At 36.1% G+C, this 23833-nt stretch overlaps 1 protein-coding gene across 1 annotated transcript in view; it reads right to left on the reverse strand.

The window, feature by feature from the left end:
* The window catches only part of ANKRD31 (ankyrin repeat domain 31), a 112583-nt gene that overhangs the window by 25808 nt on the left and 62942 nt on the right, over nucleotides 1–23833 (reverse strand). Inside the window, exons 15-19 of the mRNA XM_090279319.1 lie at nucleotides 23600–23776; nucleotides 14436–14573; nucleotides 13183–13325; nucleotides 7294–7456; nucleotides 5786–5901 (exon numbers count right to left, since the gene is read on the reverse strand). Of these exons, the coding sequence (XP_090135445.1) occupies nucleotides 5786–5901; nucleotides 7294–7456; nucleotides 13183–13325; nucleotides 14436–14573; nucleotides 23600–23776 (737 nt within the window). The remainder of the gene's footprint in view (nucleotides 1–5785; nucleotides 5902–7293; nucleotides 7457–13182; nucleotides 13326–14435; nucleotides 14574–23599; nucleotides 23777–23833) is intronic.

The raw sequence follows: 23833 nt of genomic DNA on the forward strand, positions 1-23833 counted from the left end.
TAAACTTAGGAGAAAAGCAGAAGAACTCAAGAGACCACTTCAACAGCATAAAAAAGGACATGAAAACCACAAAAAATAATCAGTCAGATATGAAGGATACACTAACTGAAATGAAGAACAATTTATAAGGAATCAACAGTAGCATGGATGAAGCTGAGAATCAACTCACCAATTTGGAATATAAGGAAGCAAAAAACAAAAAACCAGATAAGAAGAACAAAGAATAAAAAAAATAAGGATAGATAAGGATTCTCTGGGACAACTTAGAGCATACAAACATTCACATCATGGGGGTGTCAGAAGATGAGAGAGAGCAAGATATTGGAAACCTACAAGAAAAAATAATGACAGAAAACTTCCATAACTTGGTGAAGGAAACAGACATACAAGTCCAGGATGCGCAGAAAGTCCCCAACAAGATGAACCCAAAAAGGCCCACATCAAGACACATCATAATTAAAATGCCAAACATTATGGACAAAAGGAGAATCTTAGAAGCAGCAAGAGAAAAACAGAGCGTTATCTACAAAGGAGTTCCCATATCACTGTCAGCTGATTTCTCAAAAGAAACTTTGCAGGCAAGAAGGGGTTGGCAAGAAGTATCCAAAGTGATAAAAAGCAAGGACCTACAACCTAGATTACTCTACCCAGCAAAGCTATCATTTAGAATGGAAGGACAGATAAAGTACTTTCCAGACAAGGTAAAGCTAAAGAAGTTCATCATCACCAAACCACTATTGTTTGAAATGTTAAAGGGTCTTCTTTAAGAAGAAAAAGAAAATCAAAAACGTGAACAATAAAATGGCAATAAAATCAATAATTGAATATAAAAACCAAAATAAATGAATGTGCAAAGCAGAAACAGAATCATAGATACAGAGAACATTATGATGGTTGCCAGATGGGAATGGAAGTAGGGGGATGGGCAAAAAATGGTGAAGGGATTAACAAGTACAAATTTCTTGTTACAGAACAGTCATGGGGATGTAAAGTACAGCATAGGGACTATAGTAGCCAAAGAATATATATGCATGAGCCATGGACATGGACAAGAGTGTGGAGATTGCCTGAGGGAGTGGGTGGAAGGGTCTCGGTGGAGAGGAACAAAGTGGGAAAATTGGGACAACTCTAATAGCATAAACAATAAAATATAATTTAAATTTTAAAAATATTCATTTCCCTTTATTTTCAAAATGTACTCATGCTTTAATTTTAACAAATACTGCATATCGAGGGAAAAATAAACAAATATATATTGATTTAAGTAGCAGACTTATTTCTGGAAAACAGAATCATAAATTTTCATTGACTTCTGTTATAATTATAGGTGTAGGAGAAGACGAAACAACTCAGCACATAATATTTAAAGACAACAAGTTTACTTGAAGGTTTGATGACTATCATTGCATACTTTTAAAATGTTACACATAATATTATAAATACAAAACACTAGTCTCAAAAACTCACAAAGGAGATTTAAGACCACATCTTTATATCTCTGTCAGTATTAATCTTCCTTCCTGGAATGTCTTCAATTTATCCTACTCAGATCCCTCCCTTTTTTTAATGAATGACGGAATCATAAAGTGAACTCTTGAACCAGACTGCCTGGGTGTGAATTCTGACTTCATCTCTTCCTGGCTGGTAACTCCAGCAAGTCACTTATTATCATTGCTTGACTTGAGTAACACATGTAAAATGGTTAGGATGGTGCCAGCACAAAGTAAGAGCGAATAAATACTGCTTATTTTTATATAACACCCATTTTATACACAAAACCCTAGTAATCTAATGCATACTAATTTTTCCTTTCTCAGAATTACTTAAGAATTTCAGTGCTACAGAATATTTAGTATTAACATGTATGCCTTATATATTATATTTCTCCATCAATATGAGAACTTGTAGGCAGGAGCATGATTTTTATATTTGCATGTTTCCATATTGTTGGGTATGTACTCGTTGCTAAACAAATGACAACTGATGAACTGACTCATATTATCTATTCTTTAATATATTCTCAATACACTTTCATTTTTTAAATGTGTAGATTCCCCAAACCTTCTAAGTATGTTACTCTGGGATTTTACTTTGATGCCCAGAAGGGATATGGAAAATGCACATAATAAAACTATCCAATTATGTGGAAAAGCAATCTCATTGGTGTCATTTATAAAATGAATCAAAATGAAACTATAAAATATAAATATGCAAAACAAATAAACAACGAGATTTATTTTTTTACAGTGAATGGCTGTGGTTATAAAAGCAAACTAAAGGTCTGAATTTGTGCCCAAGCTAATCCTCTACCTACAGGTTTGGATAAAGAAAACGACTTCTAATGCTACTTTCCTTTCTCTTTTGCCTTACACTGTGGATGCATGTAGTCTTAACCACCACTGGCCATAGGCTTTCACGCTATACCAGCTTCATATTCCACTTTCATTATTGCTTGAGTATCTTAAAAAACAAACAAAATCCTAACTTAGGATGTGTCTTTGGGACAAGCAGTTTAAGCAGTTTATATTCTGCTTACTATAAGTTTAGCTTTACTATGATTTTATTCCAGATTTGCTATTTTTACTATGGCAGAATCATCTTTGCCTCTGACACCTATTTTATATTTTATACAATATTGCACAGTGGTAAAGAATACAGGCTGTGGAGCCAGACTGCCTGGAGTTTATTTCTGGCATTGCTACTTAATAGAAATGTAGTTTTGGATTAAGTTACTTAACCTTTCTTACTTTAGCTTCCTCAGTTATAATGAGGAAAGTAATGATAATAACAAAATCTACATAGAAGGGTTATTATGATGACTAAATGCATTAAGATAGTAGTTAGAGGACAGCTTGCCATATGGTAAGCACTCAGTGAATGGCAATTATTATTATTTCTGTACATTTTAAATATGGGGATAGAGAAGGAGGTTGCCTGTATGCTATGATCTGAAGGTAGCACCAAACAAAAATCATCTCATTTCCTTCGTATGTGGCCATAGAGTTACTCTTCACCTCTCCATTTGGTTTGAAATTTCTAATACTCAAAATCAGTTTTACATTTAAAGTCCTCATATTTCTTTTGAGTTTTTCTTTTTTATAAAGTTAGTTTTCTTTAGATTCCTATATCTCCATTACATATTCTCTAAGGCTAGGCATCTAAAATGACATATATTATTCCTAAAACAAATACCCATAGATTTAGTAACAAGAGTGGTTTTTCATAAAGTTCTAATATTTACATGAAAATATACCTTTAAGATACAATATGGTGGGCTGAGCTGATATAGAAGGACCTCAATAAGCTTTAAACACACACACACACACACACACATACACACACACAGTGCTATAAGAGGAAAAAGAAAGGGAAAGTCCCTGGTGGTACTAGACCATGGGGAATTTGGAACAAACACATATTAGGGGCTACATTTTCAATGCCCATAGAGGAACAGAAGATAAGGCCTCAGGACCACACGAGGAAGGAGTTATAATGGAGTTCCTGTATGCTTCTAGTGGCCCGGAGTGGGTGCGCTTTAGATTAGATAAGGATTAGAAAAACTCCCCTTGTCATCCATCCAGGGCTTTAGGTAGAAGAGACCTACTTTTGTCACACATGTATATGAGAACTAAATTTACAAAATGTGTGGTTCAGAAACCCAAACTGAGAAATCAGCATAAAAATTAATGTACAACTGACAAACCTCTAGGGCCCCAACAGAGGCAAATGTGAAACAGGAAACCCAGACTCACCTAAATTCCCACAGTAAACAACCATCACTAAGTGAGATTACAGTAAAAAAAATTACAAACCACATGAACAATCATGTTATCATGAAAAAGAGTCAGGAGAGTTTAAAATTCCTTTAAAAGTGTTTGGAAAGATTTTTTTTTTAATGCTATTGATATTGAAAGGCAAGAGCAGAAAAGTTTTTTTGTTTTTCGTTTTTTAAACAAAAACTTGAAAAGGAAACAATTTCTAGAAGTAAATAACAGTCATTAAAATGAAAGACTCAATGTATAGGTTAAATAGATTTAAAATATTTGAGGAGGAAAATAATGAATTTGAAGAGAAATCAAAAGAAATTATCCAGAATATAATGTGGAGAGTTTAAGTGATGGAAAATACAAAAAATGTATTAGGACACACAGACATGAGTCTGTCAGGCATCTAAATAGGAGTTCCAAAAAAGAGAATACTGAGAATAGAGGAAAGGCAATATTCAAAGATATAAGAGCTGAGAGTTTCCAGAATACAAAGGAGAAGTGTCTTCAGATTAAAGGAGCATGTCTAGTCCTGAGTATAATTAACAAAAACACATCCACATTTAGACACAACCTAGTGAAACTGTAGAACATAAAATAATAAGAGAAAAATCTTAAAAACTGCAAGATTAAAAGACAGATTATCTATAAGGAATTGACAATTTGGTTGTCAGTTGACTTTTCATCTATTACAACAGATACCAGGAAACAAGGCAAAATATTTTCAAAGTGCTGAGACAAATGCAATTTAGCTTGAATAGCACTTAATATATTTAAGGTATAAATTAGATAATTAATCATAATTTGGGTTCAATGAGTGACTTTCCCCCTCTCTTTACTAACAGAAACTACATAAGAGAAATGGGATCAACATAAATAGTCTTATTCAAAATAATATTTCACTGAGGGTACTACTTTGCTTGCCCCTGGCTGGTTTGGTTCAGTGGATTGAGCGTCGGCCTGCGAGCTAAGTGTCGCTGGTTCGATCTTCCAGTCAGGGCACATCAGAGAAGGAAAACTCTGACTCCAAAAAACCTCCGCTGCCTTGCGGCATACCTCTTCAGGGGAAAGGCTAAGGGAGTAAACCCCGACAGAAAATCCGGAGCCGGAGTCCCTAAGGCGGTTTGACGTTGTAGTCAACACCGGCAACTCCTGCGGCGCACCTGAAGCCAAGCTGTATTGACTCCGTCTTTCCCTTGGACCCTTCAGCTGCAAAGAGAGGGGGGGTCTGCTGCATGGGCAACAGCAGACCCTCCATATCACCCTGCCCAGGCTCTGTAGCTTCAGCTTCACTGGAGAGGACACTCCAGCGTCATCGCAAGATGTCGATTTAACACGGGAGGAGACAGATACCGTGTCACTCCCGAGTTGGACTGCACAGCCATTCTCGGCGGTGCAGATAGACTCTTAAGAAGCTACACCATCATCTCTCGAGACGGACGGTTGCTGACGACGACTACTTTGCTTAAGTAGTTAGGATCTAGTATGCTTTGTGTTTTTGTCAAATTAAAAATATATATCTTATCAATTAAATAATTTTACTGAGGAACTACTATGTTATTTTAGCAAAAATATATCTTTATATGAGGGGTTTCACATAGAGCAAACACGTGGGATCCAGGATGGCTAAATCAGATTGCTTTCCTCTTTTCTGTCTGAGTTTTGGAGTCTTTTCTACCTAGTATAGATCCTAGGAACTTTTAGGAAGTAAGTGAATGAAAACACACTATGACAGTGGTGATGTCTGTGGGACAAGAAGTAGCCAAAAAAAAAAAAAAAAAAAACCTAGGTGTAAAAGACAGCAGCTAATCTATAATTCTTAATCAATGCAGATAACTGAGAAGTAACCATACAACATATCTTGGCTCATTCTGTACAATTATGCTATTATTTTTATGATAAAAAACATTTTCAACTGCATGTCGTTAAAATGGAAAGAGTGCTGCCAATAGCCAAAGTCTGGCTTCCCCAAAGAATGGTACTTACTAGGCTGAAGAACAAAGGGTTTCAACTTCACTCACCATAGGTAGGCTTTTTCTTGTTTTTTCTTGGTGTGAAAGAGAAGGTGGATCAACACTTTTCATGTCATCACAAGAACACGATTTATTTCTTTTGGCCTGGACAGTAGCAATTTTTACTTTAAGAAGTAAAATTAGAAAATACAATAAGAATGTGCAAAAATTCACCTTCATTTTATGAACTGCAATGGTGACAGAAATGGATAAATTAAGTCTATAATTATTATAATATCTTAATGTTGGTCAACATCTTAGTATTTATTATCAATCAACTAATTACAGCTAACATTTACTGAATACTTATCACATGCTGGATATCAAACTCTTTACCTGAATCATATTATTTAATCTTCATATGAACCCTGTGAAATAAGTAGTTTATAATATCCTTTTTACAGAAGAGGAAAGTGAAGCTTAGAGGGATTCAGCAGTTGCCTAATTGTCATACAGCGAGTACTGAAACCAGATCTGATCCCAAAGTCTACGCTCTTAATCACTATGACTATGATTTACTATCAAGTTCTTCTCCCATTCTGGATTCCCTTTCTCCATATAAACATTGTATCCTATACACCTCATCCCTCTGGGAGTACCTGATCAAGGAAATATGTACATAAAAAACAACAGACAAGTGGGAATAGATACAGAACTTTAAAACAGAGTGCCCAGTAACTTCAAATGCAAGGCTTCTCGTTAGCTGAGCTGATATACGAGTAAATCATGGGACCTGAACCTTCAGATATGGCTGTGGAGGGAGAGGCATAGAGACATGGATGGAGATCTAAAAAAGACCCTGACCCTATGGACTTACCATGTAGTACCAAGCAATGAAAAGAGGAACCTGTAACAGTCTTGACCTTGACCTAGCTTACTAGTAAAACATGACACAATGATTATCCTTAGCAATTCCTTATATTATTTAAATTCAAACTACTGCTAAAAAATGGTTTATAAAATTTTGCCTGGCTGTACATTCCTTGGAAATATTTTTTTCACTATTATATTACACACATACCCATATATTTGCTTAACAAATTCATATTCTAGCATTAGAATATTAGAGTCTTTAAAAGCTAGCATTAGTCCAACTTTTACATGAATCATTAAAAAATTTGAAGTAAGGAAATCTTAATTGCAGATTGTTTAGTAGTATATTCTTTTCTAGCCTCACTATAAGTAACCCAATCTGCCTAGTTTCAGTTACATTTCTATGTCAGACCCAATGTTAGGGTGATTAATGTTTGTTTAATGAGTGGTATGTGTTTTATTTCAACATGTAACTCCAAATCAAATAGGATCATATGACTTATAAATTTTAAAAAGTTTAGAAATTCTACTATCTAAAAATAAATGTTTTTCAAGAGTTTAATAAACATACAAAACATCTATTCCCTGGTTATAAAACAATTTTTACTACAAATATAATTTATACTACAAATGTATAAAGATTTTATTTTTCTAAGCAGAGGTATACATCTATATAAAACAGTAAGCAATACTGACAGACATACCAGTGGCTACAGCATTATTCTCATCTCTATTTTCAGTTTCAACAGCACCATAAGATTTGAGTAGCTCTTTCATTTTTTCATCATCTGCTTCATCTAAAGCAGTCTTCTGTTTTTGATTCTTTTGATTAGGGTTTGCTCCTTGTTGCAGTAGAATCTCAGCTGCCTAGAAGATATTTTTCCAAAGTTATCTCTATTAACACCTTAGATCAATAATTTCTGCTTTCATTATAAGACACCATTACCAAGTATTAAAAGTTATCAAAACAGTTTTCACTTCCGGCCAAGATGGAGGCTTAGACTGACACGCTCTGTCTCCCTCCACAACTAAGAAGGACTACAACTACCGAAAAACCAGAAATAACCAGAAGTTCCAGAAAATAAAGCTACATGGAAGTCCAATGTATGAAATTATAAGGAAGTGGTGCTCGTCCAGATGGGTAGGAAGGGCAATGCCAGGGTGGAGAGGTCAAGCTGTGTTGCCGGCCGCAGCTGCAGCGACAGGCGGCAGGACTGTGGTAAGCACAGACACCTGTATTTAAGGGGAGTGAGAAGTGCCAGGGGAGCAACCCCAGCTGCAGTCCAGACCCGTCAGCTCGAAATTCCAACGCCAGATAAGGCAGACCCCCATTGCCTTAGACTGTGAGGTCCAGAGGGCGTGGGAACAGAGGAGGAGGCTCCCGGTCTCTCAGCGGAGAGTAATGGCAGGAATCCATCTTGGACCCCCGCCCCCACACAAAACACCACAGTGTGGTGAGAAGGGTCACCCGGTAGTGACGAGTGCACGGGGCTCTGCTCCCTATAGCGTAGGAGGTGTGACAGCCCTGCCTAAGATGGAAAGATAAACGAAAACGGTCAGGATGGCAGGAATCATGACTGAAATATCAATCACGCAGCTGACCAAAAAACAAATACACGAATTAACTGACGAACAAATAGATAATCTTTCTGAGGCTCAGTTCAGAGCTATAGTCATAAGGTAGCTTACAGAATTAACAAAAGATATTGAACAAGATGGGGAAGGAATAAAGGCTAGTCCTGCTGAAATGAACGAAAACACATACGAGACAAGTGGTGAGGAAACAAAAACCAGGGATCAAATCAACAAATCGGAACACAGGGAAGGAACAAACAGTCAACCAGTGCAGAAAGAGGAAACAAAAAGTGAGGAATCTGAGCAGAGGCTCAGAAACCTCTGGGACAGCTATAAGTGAGCCAACATCCGAATTATAGGTTGCCAGAAGGTGAAGAAGAAGAACTAGGAATTGAACAATTATGTGAAAAAATAATGAAGCAGAACTTCCCTAACCTGGGGAAGGAAATAGACTTACAGGTCCAGGAAGCACAGAGAGTTCCAAAAACACTGGACCCAGGGAGAGCCACACCAAGACACATTATAATCAAAATGTCCAAAATTAAGGATAAAGAGAGAATCTTAAAAGAAGCAAGAGAGAAGAAGGGAATTATGTACAAAGGGGTCCCAATTAGACTATCCACTGATTTCTCAAAGGAGACTCTGCAGGCAAGAAGGGACTGGCAAGAAATATTCAAAGTAATGAAAATCAAAAACCTACAGCCATGATTACTCTGTCCAGCGAAACTGTCATTCAGAATAGAAGGGTAGGGAAAGTGCTTCCAGGACAAAGTAAAACTGAAGGAGTTCATTAGATCCAAAGCACTGTTATATGAGATGTTAAAGGGACTTGTTTAGGAGGAGGATCAAAACTACGAACATTAAAATGAAAATTGCATCACAATGACAACAGAAGCTAGGGAATCGAAACAAAGGCAAACTAAGTAGGTAATGAGAGTGGAAAAAGAATTATAGGTATGGGGAACATATTGGGGGAAGGTCAGTGGGGAAGGGGAAGGGGGGAAAGGGAGGGAGATGATGCAGGGATTAAGAAGCATAGTAGGAGGGAGTGAAGTAGACAGGAAGATATTGAGAAGAACCATATAAACAACCAATGGGCATGGACTAAGTGGGGGGGGGTGGGGACACCTGGAAGGAGGGGGGCCACTGGGTGGAGGGGAGCAGAGGGAAAACAAATCAGGACAACTGTAACAGCATAATCAATAAAACATATTTTTTAAAAAGTTTTCAAATTCTGGCCAAGAATATTTATTAAATTTGATATTACAACTGCAAATGGACCCACTGATTTGGCTTCATGTGATCCCACAGGAAAACCAAACATGATGACATGAAGTATCAGATATGTTGCCTTTACTACAGTAAGAGGCAGACATAGGTAGGCTGTGTGCAGAAGTTTTTATTCGATCTCTTTAACAGAGCCCTTTGTCCTCCTTCCTACAAGCTGCTGGAGGATGGGTTGAGAAGGGAGCAAGAATCATTTCACAGCCCTGGCTGGTATGGCTCAGTGGATTAAGTGCAAGCCTGTGAGCAGATAGGTCACTGGTTCAATTCCCTGTCAGGGCACATGACTGGGTTGTGGACCAAGTCCCTGGTTGTGCAAGTGCAGGAGGCAACCAACTGATGTTTCTTTCCTTTTCCTTCTCTATCCCTTCCCCTTTCTCTAAAAATAAAGAAATAAAATCTTTTTTAAAAAAAACTAAAAAAAAAAAAGATCACTTCAGAATTGCCACTGACGTAGCTAAATAAAGTTCTATTTCAACTATATTTCAGGAAACCCAATATCCAATCAAATAATGTCTATGTAAATATGTGTCCTAAATAACTGATTTATAGTCACAAAATGTTAAGGATAAATGGAAACAAAAATAATCTACTCCAACCCCATCGTTTTATGAAAAAGGAAACTGAGATCAGAGACTGTGACATTTTAGGGGCAAAATAATCTTCCAATATAAATAAGATTTCTCTAAATAACTCAAGGTTATGTATTAGAAGTCAATTTGTAATTGATCAAAGTTAAAGATGGTTACTAATCAGTTTGTGGTATAAGTCAATAGTAAAAACAGCCAATGATTACATTTGCATGAGGCAAGGGACTCAAAACACTGAAAAATCTTCTAAGAAAATATGGCCAGAATTTTTTTAAAATAGAGATATGTGATGTGCTAGTAGCTTTTCTATTTCTGCTTGTGCTCAGGGATAAAAAAGAGAAGTTTAAGAGCAAATGGGCCAGCTGAAAAGAGATAGCCCCTTATTTTGTTTTATCAACCTAGAGATAGCACAACATAAAGGAAAACACTTATTTGAAAGTCAAGCATACAGAATTCACTCTTGCTAATTACTAGCTATGTCTCTGAGCTACTTACCATCTGAACCTTATTTTTATCACCTATGAGGATTAAATATGAGCCCTTGTAGAGTATATGGCAGATAATGTGCTCTTAATGAAACTAGTTCCCTACTCCTACCCCTTTTCCTTAAGAGAGGTAAAAAAGACCAACTGAGGTAATAAAAACCAGTAGATAATGCCATATGGGGATAGTCTCCTGCAAAGATTTTTCTGATGAAAGAAGTCTGAGTAAAGGTATTTTATTTTACTTTTTCAAAAGATGGGATGAACAGTGCCTCAATTCAGTAGTTTCTATGCCTGAGTGATCATTAAAGTCACTTGTGGAATTATTCAAAAATACAGATTCCATATTCTATCTTTCCTGTACTATGTGGAAGAGAGAGAAAGCTATTTTTGGAAAAGGAAGCTTTTCTAGACTCTTAAAAAACGTACGCCATAAAAACCATGACTATTCTGCCTGTGTGTTAAGACCAGGCATTCCTCTAGGCCTTGGATTTTAATATATTAACATGGATTAATTTAATACATTAGTATGGAAGACACAGAGAACTCGGCTCAGAGAACAGGCCCCTAAACAGCTATTTTTCAGTAATACTCATTCATAGGAAACAGTCTAAGAGAACACAACAGGGCTGAAAGGCACTGGACAGAAAGGCTAACACGAGAGTTGGGAAAGTCCTAGGTAACACGATTGGATGGACCTGAGGAACAAAGAGCTTGGTAAAGATTTGGGGACCAAGAAATAGGTCTCTCACCAGTTTTTCTTTATTTTACTTAATAGCTTTACTGAAGTAATCACTACTATAATCATGACTTAGAAACATTCCACCATCAGAAAAAAATCTGTTATGCCTCTGCAGTCAATCCTTTCCCACCACCTTTTGACCCTTAGCAATCAGTGATCTGCTTTAATCACTACAAATTTTGCCTTTTACAGAATTTCATATAAATAAAATTATACAGTATATGATCTTTGTGCCTGGTTTCTTTCAATTAGCACAATAATTCTGAGATTCATCCATATAATTTTATCAGTAGTTTGATCTGGCTACTTGCTAGCTAGTATGAGTAGTGTTATATCAGTGAATGGAAGATATACCCATGAGGCAATCCATGTAGAGAACTTTTTTTTTATTGATGTCTTTTTAGAGAGAAAGAGAGAGAAACACTGATTTGTTGTTCCACTTACTAATGCATTCATTGGTTGATTCCTGTATGTGCCCTGACCAGGGACAGAACCCACAACCTTGATGTACTGGGATGACACTAATCAGCTGAGCTACCTGGGCAGGGACTGTAGAAAACGGTTTTATAAAAGCTTATAATAAAGATGTCTCTTAAGAATGTTGCTTCACTTTAAGTGGCCTTTTCCCTGTACAAATAGTAAGTTAATTACTTTAATGAATCTTCCTGTTTCCTTTCTTCCATTTCAAAATCATATAACCTTGAGACTTTGTCTATTCTTTTTTAATGTAAATACCTTAAAGTCAAAAGAGCTTCTTTGGTCAAAAGGAGCCACCTTGACCCATCTGGTACTATTCTTAATTAGTTTACATTTTTTATCACAAATCACCAATTCAATACTACTATTCTTTTACATAATTACATTTAGGTTGAAAATCGTGGTTACATACATTCACAAAATTAAATAAAAATCACCAGGCTCTTAAACATATATAGAAACAGATAAACAGGTGTTAGTGAGAGAACCACGAAGTTTTTTTATATGAACCCTGGTTTTATATTGTTGTTATTGGTGGTAGTTTCCTTCACTATTTTTTAGAGCCAATGATTATTTCTGAAATCTTTAGTGCCCACTGATAACAATAAAAATTTTCTCCTGAGGTTTGTCAAACAAAAAGGTGTGTTTAAAAATCTAAAGAATTTTAAAGCATTGTTTTGAAATTCAGTGTACTAAAATAGTGACCCTAGTAATCTTTTCTTATGATATTTTTGCCACATTGCTTGATTAGGAAAAACAGGATAAAAATATACAACAAACCCCCAAGTAACAAGCTACTTGTGCATTTACCCATTTCTTTGAGACCTCAAAGAAAAAAAAGTCTAGCTGTCACATGTATCATCACTATAATTACACTCTTTTATGACCAAAAGCAAATCATTTAAGACCATTAAAAATAGAATTAGATTTATAGCTTGTATTTACTCTCAACCAGTTCATTTTCTTCTGATTTACATGAATTATGTAATAAAGAGATAATGGAAAAATGACTCATTAGTAAATATATTAATTTTCTAATCTATACACAATGTCTATATTCGTTTGTAATTTTAAGGCTTCAAAAATAATTTGTTGTAAGGAATCACTTTAGTTTTCAAATTTAAAATACTGGCTAGGTGGCTCAGATGGCTGGAGCATCATCCAGTATACCAAAGGTCTGCGGATCCAATCACTCGGCAGGCAGCATATGGGAAGCAACCTGAGCCATGTTTCTCTCTCACATCAATGTCTCTGTCTCTGTCTATCTGTCTGTCTGTCTGTCTCTCTCTCTTCCCCTTGCCCCCTTCCTCCCCCATCCCTCCCTGTCTAAATTCAATAAACATATCCTCAGGTGAAGATAAATAAATAAACAATAAAATATCTTTATTTTCTTCACTCGTTTTTCTAAGAAAGCAACAGGACCAACTCTGATGTGCAGTGTACCTTTAAGTGATTATTTGCAACAGCATCATGTAAGGGCAGGATTCCATCTAGATTTTCACAATTAACATTAGCACCAGCTTTTAACAACGCTACAATGATATCATTAAATCCTTCACTAGATGCCTTATGTAGTGGTGTCGAACCTAAAATAGAAAAAAAAAGGACAAAACAAAACAAGCTGCTGCTTACAAACTGACATTCATAAAATATATCCACTATTAAGTTTATTTGCACTGATGGAATTAACATCTATATTGATTCAAAAGTATATACTAGTGGAAAAGAAATAATATTGAAAACTATGACCCTGAAATGTGTATCATTTTAAAAAACAAATTGATCTCATAAAAAATATTTTGAGCCCTGGTTGGTGTGGCTCAGTAAATTGTGCGCCGACCTGTGAACTAAGGGTACCGGTTCAATTCCCAGGCAGGGCACATCCTATGTTGTGGGCCAGGTCCCAAGCTGGGGGTGTGCGAGAGGCAACCAATTGATGTTTCTTTCACACATGGATGGTTCTGTCCTTCTCTTTCGCTCTCCCTTTCCCTCTCTCTGAAGATAAATAACTAAAATCTTATAAAAATAATGTTGTAATAGAAGTGCCAAAATAGAAGACTCACAGAACATTAAATATAATGGGACCAGAGTAAATATTAATTATGTCAGTTTGTTTCTACTCAGATATTAAAATACAGTAAGATCATGCCTGACTTTTCTACTTCTATCCTTCCACTGTCACTTTTCTCTTTAAAATGACATATGATTCAATCAGTCTTTGAGTTTTTCCCTCTGAAATTCCTTACACAAGATTCTTTCAGGCTGATCAAAATGTTACAAGATCAATTTTAAAACTGGAGGTTTAAAATAAAATAAAGGGAGGGGAGAAGAAAGGAAAAGTACAAAGAGAGGAGGAAAGGGAAAAGGGACCAAAAACGGGAAATATTTTGCAAGCTCTCCAAAGTTAGGGAATTGTATTAAGGGCCAACGAAAAGGTCTAACTAAAGCTTCCTTTACTCCCCATTCTGTATACACTCACTGAACACTCCCAAATGTATATTAAAAACTGTTTCAAAGAGGTATCTTAACAATTGGTGGGAACCAAGATTAATCTTACTATTGAACTAACAGTATAAAAGACTGTTCAAAGTTAGCTGTTATATAGCAGCCAGATTCAAAATTGGTGTGGTAGGTGTGGAATGTGTATTTTAGTGAATTCAAATTATAAACACAATTAAAATTAAAAGAATCCAAACCTGCATTATCTTTTAGATTCACATCTGCTCCAGATTCTATTAGAACTTTCATCAGAGACAAATTTCCTCTTCTGGCTGCCAAATGAAGCCGGCTTTCCCCTCTGGCATGCCTCTTATTGATCCCAGCTGTTTTCATTTCTGTAAATTTGCCAAGGACAACTGAGGCTTCTTTTCTGCCAAATGCTTATTATTATAAAGGAGCTTAGAAAATACATAACAAGTTCCTCAAACTATCCTAAGTGGGGTACACTACAGAGAAACATACATCAATTAATATTACCATTACTGTAACTATTCTAAAATATAACTGAGACACAGTTCTCCAACTTGTGAAGAATTTATAGTCGTCTAAGCACATTACTTCAAATTCATTCTAGCAGTTATTCAGTTACTCTACCATATGCTTGATTAAAAAAATGAACTTGTTTCAGTTCTACATTCATTTCACCCTCAGCAGTCCTTGAGCAGTGGATAAATTTTTTTCTTATAACAAACTGTGATTTTTATAAAAATCCTCTTCCTACAGATATTCTCTATCTCAGTGGGTCTGTTTCTGAGAACGTATGATGCCAAGAACCAAACTATGACCTGTTGGTTTATTATTTTTATTTCATAAAAAGTGGTGTATAGTGTCATTATGTAAAGATTCTTTTTAAAATCAATTTCTTGCAACGGAAGTTAGACAGACTTAAGTTGGAGCTAAAAATGATGAACTGACCACGTTTTCCCCCTATTTCCTCCTCAAACCATGCTAAAGTGATAGTAAAGGATTTTTTTTGTAAAAACATCATTAAAAAACAGAAGAGGAAACAACAGTAGAAAAAGACTTCACAACAGGGTGGGGACTGACTGTGGGAGAGGACGAGGTAGGCGGGGCAGGGAGAGCAATGGGGGAAAGATGGGACAACTGTAATAGAACAACAATAAAAAAAATGGAAAAAATATTAACTCTTAAAAAACAAGCTACATGGGGGAACTGGAAAGTCACTAATGGAGAAGAGTTAACTGAGTTGGGAAAGGGGGGAATGCTCCATCAAAGGCATTTTCTGAGGAAGGAAGCCAATCTGAACCCAGGCACTCAGCATTTGGGGGAATCAGGTACCATGAAAGGCAGCATGTGTAGGACAGGACTGGAAACAGGGAGACTGACTGAAAAAGTATATATAGAGAAAAGTTGGGACTCCAAGTGGCCTTTTCCCCAAACCCAAATTGCCTTGGCAACCACTCTGTTCACCCCAGATTTTCATCCCTAAACCAGGAACCTGGGCATTTATTTTCTGTAGAACCTGCACCAGAGAAGCTTCAGACTGAGACACAAGGCAAAATAGAGGATTAGGCTGATTAAACAGAAAAGAATATTCATTAAACCAGTAGTACTCAAAGTAGAGAGAGGCCCAGACCAGCAGTATCAGTATCACTTGGGAAACTTGTTAGAAAGGTAAATTTTTCAGCCACCCTAAGCCTACTCTGGAGGGCAGACTAAGATGGCTCCTAACGATCCTTACCTCCTCGTATTTATTGTAATGTTTTAACGGGCTTTCCAGGTGACTCTGATGCAAGATTACATTTAAGAATCACTGCATGAAACCATCAGCCCCTTACCCTCCCTATTTCCTGTATGCCAGCAACCAGGCATATAAATTCAGAGCAAGAGAAAAAAAATTAGAGGATACTCTCTAACAAATGGATCCTTTATTTATATGAGTCACAAGGAAAACTGATAGTCTTATGTCTTTCTTCCACTGACACCTAGACAAAATTTCTAAATTTTTTAAGAAATCTGCACTCAGAAATTCTTTATTGGAAGAATAAAGATATATTATATATAACATATATTTCATGTTTTATATATATATATATTTTAATGATAAAATATCTAAGATGGTTGGCTTTCAGATTTTAAGTTTGAATTGAAAATCTCTCCCAGTAATTGTTAGTGAGAATGACACAAATCTTTTCAACTTGTTCCTGGTATGTTTGTAGCAAAGAAAATAGGCATGTGATAAACATTTTGGGGTAAAAACTCAAAAACTGCTCAATGTTACTGTTGTCATAAATTTCAACAGCATTTAACTGAAATTTGAAAATAACAAAGTCTGGCAGAAAATGGAAACAGATGGGATTCACTAAAATTCTTTGTGAAGTCGACTGTAGTTAAAGCTGAATATTTCTTAGTAGCATTATATTTCATATTTATTTAATAAAGTATTATTTATTAATAAAATATAATGTCATTAAGAAATAATCAGCTGTCTGTACTTCTTTATGTAGCCTGTTTTTTCCTCTTTAGAAGCTTTTTGGATTTTCTCTTTATTTCACAGTGAAATGTCTTGTTTATTGTACTAGACACTTTATGGGCCCTTTCAATATGGAAACTTCTTTCCTTTATTTCTTGTATTATTTCTTTAATGATTTCATTTCCTATTTTCACTGTTCTCCCTGGATATCCCGGAGTGAGCTTCTAATTTTCTTTTCTCTCCTTATTTTCCAATTTTCTCTATTTTTATTTCTTACAGGAAACTTGGAAAGCTTTACCTTCCAACTCTGCTACAGAGATCATATTTAAGAAAAAATACTTTCTGCTATTATATTTTTAACATCTAAGGGGTATCTGTATTGTTCCCTGTTGCTTTTTTCTATGCTTAAAAAAAAAGTTTTAGATATATCCATTCTTGCACTATTTCTGTTTCTTCCAGGTTCCTTTGGTCTGTTTAGATCACTTTGGTGTCTGTTTTATAGTATTGGGTTTTCTGCAAATGCTTGTTACTTTTTCACTATGAAAGGAACGAAAATGCTGACTGGAAATCTGTGGAGGGCTAGGGAAGTACAGCAGAGCTTAGGGCATGGTAGAATTCACCCTTGGGTGATCAAGAGGTAAGCTGGCCTTTGTGTTAGGGAATTACCAGGTATATTTGGAATTCTCTCCTCTTGGGCAGTTCAATTTATTAGTTCAATAAATAAAAAATAAAAATAAAAAACTTCACCACAACAAGATTGGTATGGAGTGCTGCTGAGGTGCAAGAGAATTGACTGGGCTACCATGGGCAGCAGCTGAAGTTCTGGAGGGATGTTTCAGTGGGTGGAGGTTTCCCCTTGAGAAGTGTGGGGTCTAAAGCCCAAGCTGGGCTCCCCAGCCTATAGCATGAGAGCCAGAAAGGAGCCCAGATAAAATCCAGCTGTGAAAAGCAGCAGATTTTCTGTCTGCCAGGGAGACACAGCTGAAGACGCAGAGAGCCTCTTAAAGGTCCAAGGCACAGAATTTCATTTGCAGCCCCTTACCCTTGGCTTCATCAGAGGGAGGGCAGAGTGGACTAGAGGTGCTTGAGGAGAGTCTTGGGCAGGTGGCTCTGGGGAGACAATGGAAAGAACAGCTACCAGGATCCCTGTGCTGAGTCATTCCCCATACTGCAGGAGCCATTCTTTCTCAGACAGGCAGAGGACTCCCCTCCAAGTGGCATCAGCCTGAAGAGAAGCAACAGCCCACCCACAGGAATCACTCTGCACCACCCTCTGGTACTTAAGCAGGGCTGCTGATTACAGCTTGATTAGATTAACAAAAGATCAGCTTAATGGCTGATTGGTTTAACAGCTAAAGTGGAAAATACAGAGAAGCAGCCAAAATGGGAAGACATAGAAACAGATCCCAAATAAAAGAACAAGAGGATTTCCCAGAAGAACTAGATAAAATAGAGGCAGGCAATATTTCAGATAGTTTAGAATAATGATTATAAGGGTCCTCAACAGCATTAAAAAAGACATAGAAACTATAAAAAAGGACCACTTAGAAATAAAGAATGCAAATCTGAAATAAATAATACACTGGAAGGAATAAACAGTATGTTAGATGGAGCAGAGGATCAAATCAGTGTTTTGGAAGACAAGGTAGAATAAAACACCCAGGCAGAGGGGCAAAAAGAAAAACTAACTTTAAAAAATGAGGAGAGCTTAAAAAACATTTTAGACAACATGAAGCATAACAACATCAATATCATGGGAAGCCCAGAAGGAGAAGAGAGTGAGCAAGGGATTGAGACCTATTTGAAGAAATAATTACTGAAAACTTCCCTAATCTGGTGAAGGAAAAACACAAGTCCAGGAAGCTCAAAGAATCCCACACAAATTGGGCCCAAAGAGGCCTACCCAGAGACACATCATAATTAAAATGAAAAGGCTTAAAAACAAGGAGAAAATCATAAAAGCTACAAGAGAAAAGCAGGTAGTTACCTACAAGAGAGCACCAATTAGACTGGCATCTGATTACTCAACAAAAACATTTCAGGACAGAAGGGTGGTGTGAAATATTCAAGGTGATGAAAAGCAAGGACCTACAACCAAGGCAACTTTACCCAGGAAAGCTATCATTTAAAATTGAAGGAGAAGACAAGAAAAAGCTAAAGGAGTTTGTTAACATGAAACTAGTACTGCAACAAATGTTAAAGGGTTTGCTTTAAGAAGAAGAAGAAGGAGGGAGAGAGGAAAAGAAAAAAAAAAACCACAGGAAAACAATCTAACAATAAAATGGCACTACATACGTATCTATCAATAATCACCTAAAATGTAAATAGTTTAAATGCTCCAACCAAAAGACCAGAGTAGCTGAATGGATAAGAAAATAGGACCCCTATATATGCTGCCTTCCAGAGACCCATCTCAGATTGAAAGATACATACAGACGAAAAGTAAAGGGATGGAAAAAGATATGTCATGCACATGGAAAAGAAAAAAAATGCTGTGGCAGCAGTACTTATAGCTGACAAAATAGACTTTAAAGTCAAGGCTATAGTAAGAGACAAGAAGGACACTACATAACGATAAAGGGGACAATCCAACAAGAGGATATAACACTAGTAAACATTTATGCACACAACATAGGAGCATGTAAATACAGAAAGCAAATTTTGATGGACATAAAGGGAGAGAGAGACAGAAATACAGTCGTAGTCATGGATTTTAACACTCCATTGACTTCAATGGATAGATCTTCCAGGCAGAAAATCAAAGGAGACAGTGGCCTTAAACAACACACTAGATCAAATGGATTTAAGTGATATTTTCAGAGCATTTCACCCCAAAGCAGTAGACTATTTGTACTTTTCAAGTGCACATGGAATGTTTTCTAGGATAAACCACATGTTAGGACACAAAACAAGACTCAATAAATTTAAGAAAACTGAAATCATGTCAAGCAGCTTCTCTGACCACAATGCTATAAAACTAGAAATCAATCACAAGAAGAACATTGAAAAACACTCAAAGACATGGAAGCTAAATAAAATGTTATTAAACAATGAATGGGTCAACAATGAGATCAAGAAAGACATCAAAAAATACCTTGAAACAAATGAAAATGAGGACACAATAACCCAAATCTGTGGGACCCTGGAAGGCAATCCTAAGAGGAAAATTTACAGCATTACAGTCCTATCTCAAAAAAAACCAAGAAAGTTCAAATAAACAATCTAACTTTACATTTAAAGGAACTTGAAAAAGAACAAGAAACAAAGCCCAAAGTTAGCAGAAGGAGGGAAATAATAAAAATCAGAGCAGAAATAAACAAAATAGTCTAAAATATGATATTAAAAAATCAATTAAACCAAGAGCTGGTTCTTGGAAAAGATAAACAAGATTGACAAATCTTTAATCACACTAATCAAGAAAAAAAGAGAAAGGGTCCAAATAAATAAAATCAGAAATGAAAGAGGAGAAATAACAACTGACACCAATGAAATACAAAGGATTGTAAGAAAATACTATGAACAACTATGTTAACAAGCTGCACAACCTGGATGAAATTGATAAATTCCTTGAAACATACAATCTTCCAAAACTAAATCAGGAAGAATCAGAGAAACTGAATAGACAGACTACACCTAGTGACATTGAAGCAGTAGTCAAAAAACTCTCAACAAAGAAAAGCCCTGGACCAGATGGCCCCACAGGTGAATTTTACCAAACATTCAGAGAAGAATCAACATCTCTCCTTTTCAAACTATTTCATACAATTCAAGAGGAGGGAAGGTCCCCAAACTCATTTTATGAGGCCAGCATTATCTTAATTCCAAAACCATATAAAGACACTACAAAGAAAGAAAATTATAGACCAATATCCCTGAGGAACATAGATGCTAAAATCCTCTACAAAATATTGGCAAACCAAATACAGCAATGCATCAAAGAGATTATACAACATGATCAAGTGGGATGTATTACAGGAATGCAAGGCTGGTAAAACATTCACAAATCCATAAATGTGACTTACCACATAAACAAAATGAATGATGAAAAACTCATGATACCAATACATGCAGAAAAAAACTTTTGATAAAATCCAGCACCATTTATGATAAAAACTCAGCAAAGTGGGAATAGAGGAAACAAAGCTAAATATAATAAAGGCCATATATGACAAATCCACTGCCAGAATCATACTCAACAGGCAAAAACTACAAGTGTCCCCCTTAAGATCGGGAACAAGACAGGGATGTCCACTTTTACCTCTCTTTATCAACATAGTACTGGAAGTCCTAGCCACAGCAATCAAACAAGCCGAAATAAAAGGCATCCAAATTGAAAACAGAGAAGTAAAACTGTCTTTATTTGCAGATGACATGATATTGTACATAGAGAACTGCAAAGATTCCACCAAGAAACTACTAGAACTGATAAATGAATTCAGCAAAGTAGCAGGATAAAAAATTAACATCCAGAAATCAGTTGCAGCTTTATATGCCAATAATGAACTAACAGAATAGGAAATTAACAATCCCATTCACAATTACTTCAAAAATAATAAAATGCCTCGGAATAAACCTAACCAAAGATGTTAAAGATGTGTACATGGAAAATTATAAGACGCTGAAGAGAGAAATTAAAGAAGATACAAATAAGTGGAAGCACAAACTGTGTTCATGGATGGGAAGAATTAACATCATTAAGATGTACATACTACCCAAAGCAATCTATAGATTAAATGCAATTCCTTTCAAGATTTCACAGAACTAGAACAAATATTTCAAAAGTATATATGGAACCACAAAAGGCCCCCCCATAGCATCCGTGATCCTGAGAAAGAATTTGGAGGTATGGAGTATCAAACAATACTACTAGGCCACAGTAATCAAAACAGCATTGTACTGGCATAAAAACAGACACATATGTCACTAGAACAGAATAGAGAGCCCAGAAATAAATCCACACATTTATAGTAAATTAATATCCAACAGAGGAAGCAAGCACATACAATGAATGGGCTAAAGATAGTTTTTTCAATAAATGGTGTTGAGAAAATTGGACAGATACATGCAGAAAAATGAAACTACACCACCTTCTTACACTACACACAAGAATAAATTCAAAATAAATTAAAGACTTAAATATTAGACCTGAAACCATAAAAATCGCAGAAGAAAACATAGACAGCAAAACCTGGGACACTGGTTGTAGCAATTTTTTTTTTTAGATATGTCTCCCCAGGCAAGGGAAACAAAAGAAAAAATAAACAAATGGGACTACATCCAACAAAAAGGGTTTTGCATAGTAAAGGAAATCATCAACAAAATAAAAAGACAACTCACAGAATGGGAGGACATATTCACCAATACATCTGATAAGGGATAAATATCCAAATTTATAAAGTACTTATAAAACTCAATACCAAAAAAAACAATTTAAAAATGGGCAAAGGACCTGAATAGACACTTTCTCCAAAGAAGACACACAGATGGCCAATAGACATATGAAAAAATGCTCAATGTCACCAATCATCAGAGAAATCACATTAAAACCACAATGAAATATCACCTCACACCTGTCAGAATGACCATCATCAATAAATCAACAAACAACAAGTGCTGACGAGGATGTAGAGAAAGGGCAGACTGGTGCAGCCACTGTGGAAAGCAGTATAGAGACACCTCAAAAAATTAAAAATGGATGTACCTTTTGACCCAGCTATCCCACTTCTGGGACTATATCCAAAGGAATCTAAACACTAATTCAAAATAACATAAGCACCCCTATGTTCATTGCAGCATTATTTACAATCATCAAGATACGGAAGCAGCCCAAGTGTCCATCAGCAGATGAGTAGATAAAACAACTATGGGACATTTATGTAATGGAATACTATTTGGCAGCAAAAAAGAAGAAAATTTTACCCTTTGTGACAGTATGGATGGGCCTGGAGAACAAAATGCTAAGTGAAATAAGCCAGTCAGAGAAAGACAGGTCAATCTTTTTTTTTTTTTATTTTTTTTTTTTATTTACTTATTTTAGAGAGAAAGGAAGGGAGAGAGAGGGAGAAATATCAATGTGAGAGAGAAACAATGACTGGCTGCTTCCCATCGGCACCCTGACATAGGCCCCAACCCACAACCCAGGTACATGCCCTGAGTGGGGATCCAACCCACAATCTTCTGGTGTAATAGACAACACTCCAACCAACTTAGCCACCCAGCCATTCTTTTATATAACCTAATATCACAGATTCCAGGGCTTAGGACATAGACATATGTTTTGAGGAGCCACCATTTAACTCACTACACGAGGAATATATAAGAAGGGCTTCATTTTAAATGAAAGGGGGACAATGGGAGAAGGTTCACAGAAAATGCCTAATCCAGTGTCTGTCTCACCTATAGTATACTAGCAAAAAGATAAATAAGTCAACTTTTCAATGCTTAGTATTTATCTTGAAGTGGTCCAACCTACTGTTCAGCATATAACTAGCTCCAAGGACTATAAAGGCTAGTTAATTTGTCCTTACTTCCAAACACGTACAGTTCATTCATATGACACAAAGAAACTAGTGGCTATGCTTTTAAATTTTCCCTTACGTTAAAAGGGCTCCATGGAAGTAGCTATGAGATGTGACACAGTTCACCCCGCTGCCTGCACTCAATATTCGTGCTGTTTATCTCCTCTAAAATAACAAATTAGAAGTCAGAACCAGAAATATCATGAAAACATATCTGAACACTAACGTATTTTCAAGTGGTGCTTTATGGTAAAATCATCTAAAACTATAGCTGAAATAATCTTGTAACTTAGTGAATGACTGAAAAAATAAACAACTAAGTCTAAAAGTGTAGAAATATCCCGAAGTAAAGTGGATCTCTGGGTTTGGACATGTAAATATTTACCTATACAGCTATAGGAATACAAACCTTGACTGCAGGCAGCTTTCAAGAAATTTTGTCTTTTCTTGATATTCTTAACTTTAAAGTGTTCTTGGATGTTAGCAGCTATGTGAATTTCTGAATCTGTTTTATCTCTTTTATCTTTTTTCCTTTCACAGTTTCTTATAGTGCTTTCATCTCCATTGCTATTAGTTAATTCCTCATCTGAAAAACAAACATTTGCAATATCAGTGTGGTAGTTCTTATTGGTTACATGACTAG

Source organism: Furipterus horrens, unplaced genomic scaffold (genome assembly GCF_987537825.1).
Source record: "Furipterus horrens unplaced genomic scaffold, mFurHor1.1.pri manual_scaffold_5, whole genome shotgun sequence".
NCBI lineage: Eukaryota > Metazoa > Chordata > Mammalia > Chiroptera > Furipteridae > Furipterus > Furipterus horrens.